Source organism: Triturus cristatus, chromosome 7, assembly GCF_964204655.1.
Source record: "Triturus cristatus chromosome 7, aTriCri1.1, whole genome shotgun sequence".
Classification (NCBI taxonomy): domain Eukaryota; kingdom Metazoa; phylum Chordata; class Amphibia; order Caudata; family Salamandridae; genus Triturus; species Triturus cristatus.
In genome coordinates, this window is record NC_140590.1 from 796505186 (window position 1) to 796519661 (window position 14476).

The 14476-nt window shown below is 46.4% G+C and overlaps 1 protein-coding gene across 4 annotated transcripts in view; it reads left to right on the top strand.

The window, feature by feature from the left end:
• Positions 1-9102, top strand: part of LOC146810599 (LON peptidase N-terminal domain and RING finger protein 1-like) — a 151309-nt gene extending 142207 nt beyond the window's left edge. For all 4 annotated transcript variants that reach the window (XM_085617649.1, XM_085617650.1, XM_085617652.1 and 1 more), the window contains exon 12: positions 7988-9102. In XM_085617649.1, coding sequence (XP_085473775.1) covers positions 7988-8143 — 156 coding nt within the window. In that variant the 3' untranslated portion in view covers positions 8144-9102. The remainder of the gene's footprint in view (positions 1-7987) is intronic.
• Positions 9103-14476: the final 5374 nt, after the last annotated feature.

Consider the following 14476-nt stretch of genomic DNA (forward strand, 5'->3'; position numbering starts at 1 on the left):
TAATATTTACGTTGCTCTTAATGAAATATACACCTGCGTTTTTTCTGTGAAGTTATTTACTGTGAGTCTATTTTTCACAGCACTTTTTTTAACCACTACGGGGGTTAATGAAGAGTTTGGCAAAGCAGTAGAACCCCATTAAACTGGGGGGCTCCCACCATGCCAGTCTCCCTGTTCCTCTACCCTTTTTAGAGGTGGGAAGGTGCTGAGTGTATTGACCTCTGTGGGCTTGAAGTCTCATTTGCCATAAACCCTTAACTGGAAAGCCCCTCCACCTTAGTTCATCAGTTCATTGTGATGTACCCTGCTTCTTTAGGGCAGGGTAGCTTTTTCTTGTTTTCTGTTTCCAGGAATCTGTGAGGCATGGTGAACCCGGGATGTAAAGACGCATAATGTCCCCATTACGGAGGGAGAAAACTTCCCTTCAAATCTGGCTATTGTTTTTTGTTTTCTGAAAACAAACTCCCACTTTAGGCTTTTGTCTTGAGAAAACAAACAACTTTGCTGCGAGTGGAAATCAAACATGGTGCCCATTCGGCACAGCTTCAGTGCGCTCAATGGAGATTCTGCAGCAGCAGGTCTGCTGACTGCGCACATGCAAGGAACTCTAAATATGGCAGGCTGCTGTCCGCCTGGAGGGCGGAGGCCAGAGCCTCACTGATCTGATTGGCCAATGGGAAGCCGGCCATACTCGAAATCAAAAATATATACTATAACATACCTCTCCAGTGTTTTAAATGTAATATCTGCACCCTGGTATTTTTAGGTGGAGCCTGGGCAGCAGCTCTGTGGCATGATGTATTGGAGTATGGAATAGAAGCCCTGCCCACTCTCCGCCCCTATTTTTCATTTGCTTGTGTCCTTGCCCTTTGTGAATACTGGCTTCTGATTCGATGTTAGGCTTGCTAGTCCCTCCTTAGTACCGCCTTGTCTTCATTTGTAACCTCCCATGAGGACTGACCCTTTTACTTCGGTTGTTTTACAGTACCTCTTTTTTTTAGTCTGTAAGCACTATTTTCTATAATGAGTTTCTTATACTTAAGGCACGACATGCTTTCCTGCAAATTCAGCGCGCCATACGTGCTTTCACTTTCCGAGCAGCCTGGGATTATGGCGGCTGCTTCTTTGAATCGGTCTCACATTTACAAGAGTTTGAGATATTGGCATTGTAAATGACCATGCTTTTTATTTGTGTTAATTAGCAAAACAAATAAATAAAAGGCATTGTCATCTGCACTGCTAATAGCTTAAACTTTCGCAAATGCGAGACCATTTGCATTGCAAATGCTTGTTTGTGTATATCTTCAGATAGTACTTTATTAGGAGGGTACATTTTAATTGTAACTGTCATTCAGGGATGCTGTCACAAACTGCGCAGCACATTAACCAATATGTTTTTCTCTCTTTTATTGAAAACAAATGTTCGAGGCATATGAGCTGCAGATTACACACTTGTGCATAGATCGCCATCTGGTGTTGGGCCCGGATGTTTGCAGTTTGTTTTTCCTCTTGGAAAGTCTTTGGAAGTCATGAGTTCGGTGACTCCTCCCTTGGATCGTATTGCGCATGGGCTTCGGCTCCATCCTCATATTGTTTTTTTACGCCATCGGGCTCGGATGTAATCTTCGCGCTCCGCTTCCGAACAGCTTCCAGTTCGACGATCGACGCGCAATCCTCACCCCAATTCGCGGTATTGTTTTCGATCACGATCTCCCCACTCGACGCGCCTCTCATCGGCAAGACCTTCGGTTCCAGTCGTCGACGGCGGCCTTCGGGTCTACCCAAGCTCCGGTCCTGGCTAATGGAAAGGACTCCATTTAAAAAGTGTCCTCGATGTGGGTCAAAATTCCCCCACACCGATCTCCATGAGGTGTGCAACCTCTGCCTCTCCCCTGAACACGAGGCTCGAGACTGTCCGGCGTGTAAATCCTTCCGGTCCAACAAAACTATTCGGGACCGAAGAGCCAGAAGAACCATGGCACACTCTTCGACGGCGATCCCGGACGACATCTTCGGGGAAGGCGTCGACGCTCCAGAAGAAGACCACACCGACGAGGGACTCGTCAGTGCCTCTGATGCTGACGATTCAGATGTGGAGGACATCACTCCGGCACAGAGGGTCGCAAGTACTACTCTACCCCCCCCCCCCCAACACCCTCGCCGGCACTGAAAAAGGCTTCAGTCACGCCTTCGCCTTCGGGCCTAAGCAAGACCAAAGACACTGCTTCCCACACCGCACCTTCGGGGCCGGTAAAGAAGCCAATTAAGCCTTCAGGCGGCTCGGGCTCGAGCCAGCCCACCGTCGGAGCCGATAAACACCCTTCGGCACTGAAAAAGAAACCGGCCTCCATCTCTACACCGAGCCCCACGCCGAAACACTCTGGTTCGAGACCCAGCTCCTCGGCACCGACCCCATCCTCGGTACCGACAAAAGCCCGCAAGACCACCGGCACTGACATTTCGAAGCCGAAATCCATCTCGGCGCCTACGAAAGAACCGGAGCTTCCCAAGCATGGTTCCAAACAACGAACCAGCACCGACCAGCCTAAAAAATCAACGGCGCCGACGGACCAACCAACCTCTCCAGAACTATTTACACCGGATCCCTTACAAAAAAACATTAACTAAGGATCCCAAAACTGGACATTTAATGCTCTTGATCAAAAAGAGCCAGTTGGACAAACCTGCTCCGCCTCCACCTCCAAAAAGGAAGGACTCGGCTACCTCCCCTTTCAGACTACCTTCCCCACCTCCACCACCTCCTCCACCTTCCCCTCCTCCACCTTCGCCACCCCCACCTCATCATTCCCTCACTCCATTCCCGGATGATGATGATCAAGGGGATCCATACGACGACATAGGGGATGTACCCCAAGATATACCTACAGGGGACCCCACTCCCACAGGATCCCCAGACCCATGGGACGATTAGAATATCCCTGATGTCCCCAACGTCCCACAAGACGATCTTTACCCTTCCAGACCTTCTCCACCAGAAGACTCCTTGAGGTTTAATCATTTATTGCAAAGGGCGGCACACTACCACGGGGTAGATTTACATACCGACCCAGTGGAGGAGGTTTTCCTCCTAGATACATTTGACACCACACATAGGACCACCTCCATATTGCCTATGCTAAAAGGTGTTATAAAACATGTGCCAGAGGTCTTTAAGGACCCAGTCAGGGCCAGGGTCATTAACCCGCGCATTGAGAAAAAATATAAAGCTGCCCCAACAGACCCCTCCTACATCAGAGGGCCAGCTCCACTAGATTCCTTGGGGGTATCCACAGCACGAAAAAGGGCCAACTCCCAGGGGTCAGGTGACGCACCACCACCTGACAAAGAGTCTAAACTCTTGGACGCATCAGGCAAACGTACTGCGTCTCAAGCGGCCGATATATGGCGTATCGCCAATACACAAGCACTGCTAGCAAGGTATGACAGGGCCCATTATGACGAGCTAGAAGCCATAATGCACCATCTCCCTGATAAATACAACGCGAGGGCCAATGAGCTAATTCTGGAGGGCAAAACAATTACCAATACCTCCTTACGTTGTGCCTTAGATGCAGCAGACACAGCCTCTAGGGCTATCAATACTAGTGTCCTCCTCCGTCGCCATGCCTGGCTAAGGATATCGGGTTTTAAACTGGAGGTACAAGCATCCATCCTCAACCATCCCTTTGACCAGGAACATCGGTTTGGCCCCAAAGTGGATGACGCCCTAGAGAAAATGAAAAAGGACACTGACTCGGCAAAATCCATGGGAGCCTTACAATCTCACCCTCCCAGACGCTCCTTTCGCCGTTCTTCCTTTCGGAGCACATCCAGAGGCTACTCCTCAGACACCGCTTCCACTGCATACAAATCCCCTACTCAGTCCACCTTTACAAGGGGTTACCAAAGAGGCAGCTACAGGGGCAACAATAACAATAACAAAGGCAGAGGCAAAACAAACACCGCTCGCTCTGCCAACGCGCCTCCCCAATGACTCCCCTCCACTTCCCCCAGACCATCACACTCCGGTCGGGGACAGACTCCAACATTTTCTTCCTGTCTGGACTACCATCACCTCAGACAAATGGGTAACACAAATAATTTGGTCAGGCTACTGCCTAGAACTAACATCTACCCCCCCCCCCCCCCCCACATTCCACCCAGATAACGCCCGATGTCACCAGAACATCGGCGGCTACTCAAGCAGGAGGTAATCTCCCTCCTAGACAAAGAGGCAATAGAACACGTTCCAACCAACCAACAAAATATAGGGGTCTACTCCCTGTATTTTCTCCTACCAAAAAGGGATGAGACTCTACGGCCCAGCCTAGACCTTCGGCCCCTAAACACATACATACACTCAGACCATTTTCATATGGTGACGCTTCAGCAGGTACTTCCGCTACTTTCCCAAAACGACTTCCTCACCACTTTGGACCTAAAAGACGCTTACTTTCACATTCCAGTGCACAAGCCCACAGGAAGTACCTCAGATTTGTAGTGGATGGCCAACTACAACCAATTCAAAGTGCTCCCGTTCAGTGTCACAACCGCACCACGAGTATTCACCAAGTGCCTAGCAGTGGTGGCAGCACATCTGCGAAGACAACACATTCATGTCTTCCCATACCTAGACGACTGGTTGATAAAAGCCAGTTCATACAATCAGTGTGTACAACACACACACACACACACACACCACCATCCTGCTACTTAATCAGCTGGGCTTCACGGTAAACCACGGAAAGTCCCATCTCCAACCATCCCACGTAAAACAATATCTAGGTGTCACTATAGACACCTCAAAAGCGCTCGCCTACCCCAATCCTGCCAGGATTGCAAGCATTCAGGCTCTACGCGCAAAATTCATAGCACAACACTTCCTTCCAGCTCGGGTGTTCATGCAACTAATAGGGATGATGGCCTCTTGCATCTTCATAGTACCTCACGCAAGACTCTAGATGCGTCCTCTCCAAGAGTGCTTACTGCACCAATGGAACCAGGCCCAGGGTCAATTAACAGATCTGGTGTTGGTAGACGGTCATACCCATCGCTCTCTGCAGTGGTGGACCACCACAAACCTTTCCAAAGGTCGACCGTTCCTGGACCCGGTTCCACAGATAGTACTAACAACAGACGAATTGCTCTCCGGCTGGGGAGCTCATCTATTACATCTCACCATGCAAGGCAAATGGACACCTCAACAGAAGCTACTCCATATCAACCATCTGGAGTTACTAGCGATCTTCCTAGCCCTAAAATCCTTTCAGACACAAATTTTGGGCAAAGCAGTCCTGATCCGCACAGACAACATGACAGCCATGTATTATATTCAAAAAAAGGCGGCACACACTCTCCACAGCTCTCTCAATTAGCACAGAGCATATTGAGATGGGCCATACCCCGGAAAATCTTTCTCCTAGCCCAACATGTCCCAGGAGTACAAAACACTATACCAGATCTACTCAGCAGACAAACACAACAACTCCACGAGTGGGGAACTTCACCCGCAAGTTCTTCACCCATACTTTCAATTGTGGGGGCATCCACAGATAGACCTCTTCGCCACCCATGAAAACAAAACATGCCCAAGCTTCGCCGCCAGATACCCACACCCATTGTCCAAAGGCAATGCGATATGGATGAACTGGTCATGCAGATTTGCGTACGCTTTTCCGCCTCTCCCACTCATTCCACTAGTAGTGTGCAAACTCAAACAGCACTCCCTCATACTAATATTAGTAGCGCCAACTTGGGCCAGACAACCGTGGTACACCACACTGCTGGAACTATCGGTAGTACCGCATCAAAAATTACACCTCTCTCCACACCTCTTAACCCAGAACCATGGAGAGATCAGACACCCGGACCCAGCTCAGCTCAACCTTGCGATCTGGCTCCTGAAATCCTAGAATTCGGGTACCTAAATCTTCCCCCTGACTGTATGAACGTCATCAAAGAAGCTAGGCGCCCTACCACTAGAGCGTGCTACGCCGCCAAGTGGAAACTTTTTGTTATCTACTGTCATAACACAATCAATCCACTAGATGTGTCCATTCAACACATCATAGGCTACTTACTCCACCTACAAAGGTGCAACCTAGCCTATACGTCCATTCGACTACACCTAGCAGCCATAGCAGCTTATCTACAAAACAGGCAAAATCTATCACTTTTTAGAGTACCTGCCATTAAAGCCTTCATGGAAGGCCTTAAAAGGATAATTCCCCCCAGAGTGCCACCCTCTCCTGTGTGGAACCTAAATATCATTCTCACCAGACTAATGGGACCTCCTTTTGAACCCCACACAAATGTGAACTTCAATTCTTAACATGGAAAACCGCTTTTCTTGTAGCCATCACTTCCCTCAGAAGGGTCAGTGAGATACAAGCATTTACTATTCAAGAACCTTTTCTACAAATGCACCATAATAAGGTGGTTCTCCGTACCAACCCAAAATACCTCCCCAAAGTCATTTCTCCTAAACCAATCTGTAGAACTACCAGTATTCTTCTCGCAATCACAGACCGTTGCAGAAAGAGCTCTTCACACACTAGATGTCAAACGAGCCTTACTCTACTACATCGAGAGAACACAAACTTTCCGTAAGACCAAACAACTGTTCGTCTCTTTCTCTCCACCACACAAGGGCAACCCCATCTCCAAGTCGGGGATAGCTAGGTGGATTGTTAAATGTATTCAAATTTGCTACCATAAAGCAAAACAAATGCTATCCGTTCCCCCTAAAGCCCATTCTACACGTAAAATAGGGGCTTCAATGGCTTTTCTAGGGAACATCCCATTAGATGATATCTGCAAAGCAGCTACGTGGTCAACACCGCACACTTTCACCAAACACTATTGTGTAGATGTGGAAACTAAGCAACAAGCTAGTGTGGGCCAGGCTGTACTCAAAACATTATTTCAAACCACTGCAACAGATACCGGTGGTCGCCGCTAACGGTGGGTACTGCTATATAATCTATGCACAAGTGTGTAATCTGCAGCTCATATGCCTCGAACGGAATATGCTACTTACCAGTATGCATCTGTTCTTGGCATGTAGAGCTGCAGATGTACACACGCCCACCCGCCTCCCTGGCTACCTGTATCTGTTCCAGCTTATCTTGGTTAGATAACACACACATGGGCATCTTCACTGTTATTACTACGCTCCATCTTTCCCTGCTGGCGAAAAACAATCTGAGGATGGAGCCGAAGCCCATGTGCAATACGATCCAAGTGAGGAGTCTCCGAACTCGTGACTTCCAAAGACTTTCCAAGAGGAAAAACAAACTGCAAACATCCGGGCCCAACACCAGATGGCGATCTATGCACAAGTGTGTAGATCTGCAGCTCTACATGCCAAGAACAGATGCATACTGGTAAGTAGCATATTCCGTTCAAAGCATATTAATCTTATTCCTTTGAGTGGACACATTTTGAGTGATGCACTTCAGTGTAACTTTCCATGTAGTGCATTTCAACACACCACTCCACACCCTTGATTTCACACTAGTAAAAGTGTTTAAACTGAAGAGATGTTGGGGTCCGTCTGCGCATGTGCACAGGCTGCACCAGTGAATAAAGTCTGCACATTTTAAACCTCACACGTGCCACACTCTGGGCTGACGCTCTTATTGCTTCAGTACTGAAAGTCTCTCCCCTGCTGCCAGAACAGCTCTTCTCCTGACCTCCAGGATCCTTAAATCTCCACAAAAGGATCCATGAAGATCTCTGGAGATGCACCTCAGTCTTGACTTGCAGCACCCCTATTATTTCACTGTTTCCACATACAGTTCTGCCAGTCACCTACTTGTTGGAAGGAACCACCTCTTGCTGCTGATGCAGTCAGCCTGTTTTGCAGCATCCATTGCTCTTTGTGCCCTGAGACCCACAGACTGCTTTGCCTGTATGCGCCTGTGTGTGCTCTGTTATTGCTTCTTTCTCTGTCTTGTAATGTAAAGCTGCTGTTCCTCTCTTCCAGGCTTCCCCTGATGGACCTGCCTGGTGTTGGTGGTTGCTCGCCATCCTTCCACTTGATCCCACATATCAGATGATGATTCTTTCAATGACTTCCTTGAAGGACCGGCTGACGCACATGAAGCACATCCTGTCTGTCTTTACCCAGAGCCAGACCTAGGCTTCAGCAGCTCCTAACTCCGCCTGGAAGGGATTCAAGGCCTAAGCACTGCTACCTGGAACCTCATCAGCTGAAGCCTTGCATTTACTTTTGTTTGTTTATCAATGTGATTCTCTAATTCATGAATGTCAGGCCATTGACCTTAAAGGCCTCGGGATGCACAGTAGAGGTGATGGAGATGTTGTACCGTCCAGCCTGTTGTTATGGGGAGAGCCAAGTCAAAGCTCTCTTGGGCACTGAACATAAGCTCCCCTATGGATTTGAATCTAAAGCCACTTTTGAAATCTCAATGAAAATCATAGGCGGGTGGGAAGAGAAAGGAAAAAGCATCACTGCACAGGAAGTGAGGAGGCTGCATAAGGCAATGATGCAGCACCACACAGGAAGTGAGGTGGTACCTAGCAGTGAATGAAACACTGCTATGGAGGAAGTGAGGGGGCGTCACATGGCATGTGGTCCAGTACCACACAAGAAGTACATTGTGAGAGCTGGCAAAAATAGAAAACCAAGATGTCTTAAAATCTGGCAGACTGGAACGCTTACTAATCTGCTTTTTTTTCATTTTATTTTCTCTCTGAATGGGCTCTGTTTGTACGCCCATTTTCACAGTTTGAGTACAGAAGCGTGCCCTTCCTGCCCCTCCACGTTCAAAGAAGGCAGTGTTGCCAGTCTGAGATTAGTGCAATGGACTGATGGTCACTGGTGTATAAAAAAGGGAATATTGACGTACCCTCACTCTGGGCAATGACTGCTGCCAGTACTCTCGATTCTTGGGTGTACTTGAGGGATGTTTGTTTATTTCGGATAATGAAAGTTCCGCGTTCGTTGGCACTTTGAGGGGTGAGTGGCTTTAGGACTACCCACAAAAAATAAATCATGTGCCAAAGTGCTTGCACCTCAAGCTTTCTGCTGGGATTTGGGTAACTGTCTTTGATTTATTAAAATATTGTTGACCTCCACTCTGACTTTTGTGAGAAAATATTCCTCCCGCAAACATGGATTGGTTTTCTGTTGCAGGATTACTGTGATGCTGACCAAGATCCCAGGCCTGGCAGGAAGGGCTCCTCTGTGCACCCAGAAGCAATATTTCTATAGTATAAATTAGAAAAACAAACCGATGATTTCTAATTTGGTGCTAACCTGATCCATGTGAGTTGCATTTCTAATGATACAGCTTCATAATCGGAGAGAATTTTTACTGTTCAATTTCTAAAAGCAAAATTTAAATTCTGTGTGAAATTTACTCGAATTACTACCCTCTTACTTCAAGTTGATCCCTGAGCTTTTGAATTGTCACCTGCTTCAGTAGGCGGGAGATTTCAACCAAATGGTGCTTGTAATTTGTTTCCATTATGGGTTTAAGGCTGCATTTACTAGAATGCAAAGTGAGGTCTGCCAATAAGCGCGGATTACCAAACCACCTCACGCTTGGCACATTGATGCGCGAGCTCAGCTCAAGCACCCCTCCCCTCCCGGTGCTCTAGCACCACTCACTAAGAAATTGTATCTTCATTCACATGTGGAGGTTACAACTACATCCTTACCTGGGTTTGGCAAGTACGAAGACTTCCCTTGTATAGAGACTTCTGGAGGAGACACACCACACCTTCTGAATTAAAATAATTTTTTGTTTCATAGAATTAGTTGTTTTTTTAATTTATTTAAAGTAAAACAAACAAGTATGTAATGCTGGTCTTGAATGTTATGTTGGGTTCATGGACTCACTCTAGTGAGTACCTCTCTAAATGGTGGCTTAACCAGAGAAACCTATGTCTGCATCCGAGATTCTGCTGCCTGCATTACTCTGAGGCCCCGAGTCAGGAGCAAAGTAAGCGTTTGGAGACACATTGATAAGAGGACACATGAGCCAATTAATCTGGGGCCTTTCAAAGGACGTGCAGACTCCGAAGTGCCCTCGGATAAAAAAAACAAGCAAACAAAACATTCATGGTACATTACAATGGAGGTATGTTGTAACAATTTCATTAAATAGAATAAAGGTAAAAGCCCTCAAAGTAGATGTTTTTTTGTAGAAGGGAGATGAATCTGTAATATCGTTTTAGAAAACCTGGTTTCCGGAGCCAGGATACTGGAGATCAATGAATTTAGGAGCCTGATAAGCCGTTGCTGGAGATGACCATTTGCAGATCAATAACCGTACCGTGGAGGTGATCATATGCTTGCGGTCTCATTCGCACTGTTGCAGTGTGCTGAGGGCACCTCTACAACATTGAAGCACTCCACTGTGAAATGCAGCATTTGTGATTGGCTGAGTTGTTTGGTGTTGGAGGTAGTGACCTGTCAGTTGTTTTCTGGGAGTTAATGTTTTGTGTTGCTTGTTAGAAACGTGGAAGATGGAAGCTTCCCAATTCACTTCTCTTGAAACCTGCAGAATGTGACTGCATGGTAAGTGGGCTACTTTGAAAATTGTAGCTAGCCATCTGCAGGTAAATTACAAGTGGCAGCAGCCAGAACCCCAGATTAGCATGCTATTCGTTATCTCCAACAAGTTGGGTTTGGAAATATTATTGGAAAAAAATATTACAAGTTTTACTTTTTTTTCTTCGACCACAAACAGTCAGTAAGTGACTTTTATCTCAGAATCTTTTTTTCTGCTGATAAGTTTTGAAAGTGAGTAAAAGACCTGCTGATATTCTTTTCCAGAATGTTTTTTTTTTTTTTGCTGGAGATTTCATTAATGCTTTGGAAGTGTAATCTAGCTGGACGGCGACAGACTGCATTGACAGAAAGGTGTTTTTCCACAATGTCATAAACCATATGAGGTCCAGGTCTGAAAAGGACTTTTTATAGTAGTTTTTTCTCTGTATTTTTCTTTACCCTTCCCTTCTAAATTTTGATAGTGGAGGAAACCATGTAGCCTAAACTGAGAGAAATCCCATTTGGCCAACAGTTTCCAGCTCTGTGTGTGTCTTGGAGATATGCAGACTACCGCTCAACATCTATTTGTTGTCACTCAAGATAAGAAAGCAAGGGTGGGCGATGGAGCTTTTTCCTACCTAGGACCTCGTTTGTAGATTGACCTCTCAATGCGTATTAGGGTTTCTGTAGAGCTTTGACGACCTAGTGCCAAGATGCCTTTGGGTGAATGATGTGCTTAAAGTTCTTATCTTATGGAAATCTGCATAAAACAAAAAGCAATTGATATGTTATTTAAGATGTCCAGGAGGCAGACGTGTGTGGTCCGCATTTTAAATTGAAACAGAGTACCCTGGGCTCACAGCACAATGAGGTAAAGATCCAGCTCCAGCATGGAGGGAACCATGTGGGAGGGCTCAGGCAGGAAACCTGTGTGGCTCAGGGTACGTGGAAAGAAACAAATATTTCAGACCAACATAATTTAGGCCCCAATGAATGTGGACAGTTCAACAAAGTAGTGCATGCATCTTTGGAAAGAATGATGAAAGATGACCAAACTGCATGACCCATGTGCACATTTCAAAGCAAAGTTTCATACCCTAGGGAAGCGTGCTTTTTGGGGAATTATGCTATAATGTATCCACTTAATACCTCATGCATGTTTCGCATGAGGCCAGTTTAGGGGTGACTTACAAATAAGTGGTCACAACATTCAGGAAGTGGAAGTATGTTGTGGTTGACACCAAGAAAGTGGAGATCTCGAAAATGGTGGATGGAACATGGTAAGGGGAAGGACATTCACACAATCCGTTGCCATTGTAACAATACAATTGGAAAGGTGTGGAGGTGCATGTGCATAGCGTGGAAGCAATAGGTCATTGGGGGACAGGCTGATCTCCCTACCATTCCTGCCATGGTCTTAGAGAAAATCATGAACAGGTAACTCACTTAATACCTCCATGACCACCAACTCCTGTACACCATTCAGTCTGGTTGCAAACCCAACCACAGCACAGAAACTGCCCTTATCCCTGCCAGGGATGATAACTGCATGGTTCTGAATGGAGGGTATATCTATGGTAGCCCTTACCCTCCTGGACCTTTCTGCAGCATTTGACACGGTCTCTCACCCCATTGTCATCCAATTACTACGCGACATTGGATTCCATGGACACACACTGATGGATCTCTTCCTTCCTGGATGGAAGGACCCAGTTAGTGAGCCTGTCACCGTACACCTTGGACACCCATGACCTAATCTTAGGAGTACCCCCAAGGGTCCACCTTGAGCCTGACTCTTCAAGGCATACATGATCCTCTAGCCAGCATCAGCAGCACTCATCATAGGCTTCTCCTACGCCACACAACTCACTTGCCCTCCCTCATGGACAAGACGCCCAGTAGCTGGATCAAGTTCAGGGCCTGCATGACTGAAATCGCCCAGTGGATGAAGACTCACTGTCTGAAGCCGATCACAGAAAATACCAAAATTTTTATATTTGGGAGGAGCATTTCATTATGGGAATCCACCTAGTGGCCAACAGAGCTAGGATCAATAACCACCACCCATGCCAAGAAACTCCGTATAGTCATCTACAGCAAACTCTACATGTACTGCTAAGTCAACACCATCACCATCACCGCCTCATGCTTCCGTATCCTGAAGATACTGAGGAAGGTTTTCAAATGGCTCTCAATCAGCACCCAGAAAACCATCATGTATGCGTTCGTCACAAGCAACCTGGACTACGGGAATACCCTCAATGCTAGAATTAAAAAAAACTCACCAGAAGGCTGCAGACCATTCAGAACTCAGTGGCCAGAATCGCTCTCAATCTCACACACCGCACTCGCATAACATCACACCTGAAGGAGCTTCACTGGCTCCCCATACACAAATGAGCACAATTCAAACTCCTCATCCACACTTTCTAGAAACTACATAACTCTGGTCCAGCACACCCCAGCAATCACATCTACTTTCATAAACCTTCCAGGCACCTGCTTGTCTGGTCTACTTGCACACATTCCACACATACAGAAAACCGGGTGCAGTGGTCGAGCCTTCTCCTACATCACTCCTAAAGTGTCAACTGGCCTGCCACTTCACACGAGCCGTCTCCTCACTGCTTGAATTCCACAAGAAGCTGAAGACCTGGCTTTTCAAGTAGGCCCCCTAGGCCCTGGGTTTGACTTGACTCTCGCCTGCTCAGCGCCAGGATGCCCTCCTGGGTGAAGGTGCGCTGTACACATCTGCATAACAACAATTAGCACTTTTCAATGACAGATGCTGGCACCTCTGGTACAGGCAGAAATGAACAATACTGCAAGTGTTTAACTCAACAAGGTGGAGATCGCCTTATTCTCTATCAAAATTGGAAAAGGAGATTTGAGCAATTCCAGTCTAGGCTCATTTGTTTGGACTTCATTGGCAAAGGAATCAAAAGCATTAAAACTGGAATAAGCAGACTGTCATGAGTTTTCTCACGAGTGAGAACTAGCTCAGGACGTTGTAAAACATCTGTAATGTGGAGAATGCACAATATAGACTTACTCTCATCAAGTGTAAATGCAAACTGTAAAAACGTTGCGTCAAGGGAATGCACTGTTCCTGAATTGGTATGTGGCAGGGGCTTGGTTTACCCCATCCCCCCCATACCCCTCATTCCTCTGTTATCCACGACTGCATAACATCATGCATGACCTTAGTTCTAACAGCACTACGGTGGGTAAGACCGTTGTAGTACTCGCATGTAATATGTTGCGATAGAGGCAGTGATAGATTTCAACATTCCCATGCTTGCCAACTATGCAGAGGACCAGCAGCCAGAGAACAACTGCCTGCGGCCACTTATTCTTAATTCATTCAATTTGGACATTTAAATATACATTTAAATGTACAGATAAATGACTTGTGATTTTAAAAGAAGCAAAAAGACCTGCAACATGGCTGTTATGTGACAGAATGGAAAATATTTGTATGATGGTCCAGCCTCCTCACTGGCAGACTTCAGAAAGAGACTCAAAACCTGGCTCTTCGATGGAGAAACAGCGCCCAGATACCCCCAGGGTGACACTGATGCGCTTTACAAATGCTGATTGATTGTTTGGTTGATTGGTGGTGCCATTGTAGAAGCTGTCGCACACAAGACTCAGAAGAGGGAAGGATTGTCACATACCGAATGCATTTCCTAGAACTTACTAAAACTTCACTTAAGGTACATTTATCAACTAATTTAGCGTAGTTCAAGGTACCTAATGGTAAATACACAATGTATCCCAGTGATACAATCATTCATTCAAGGAACAAATGCTACTTATTTTCCCACACCAACTAACTACTCCATCATGTACCCTAAATTCAGACACACACAAACATCCCCCCCCCCTCCCTTAAAATGCAAGATGAATTGCATCGATAATGAAGGTATGTTACATTTTGGCAAGCAAACCATA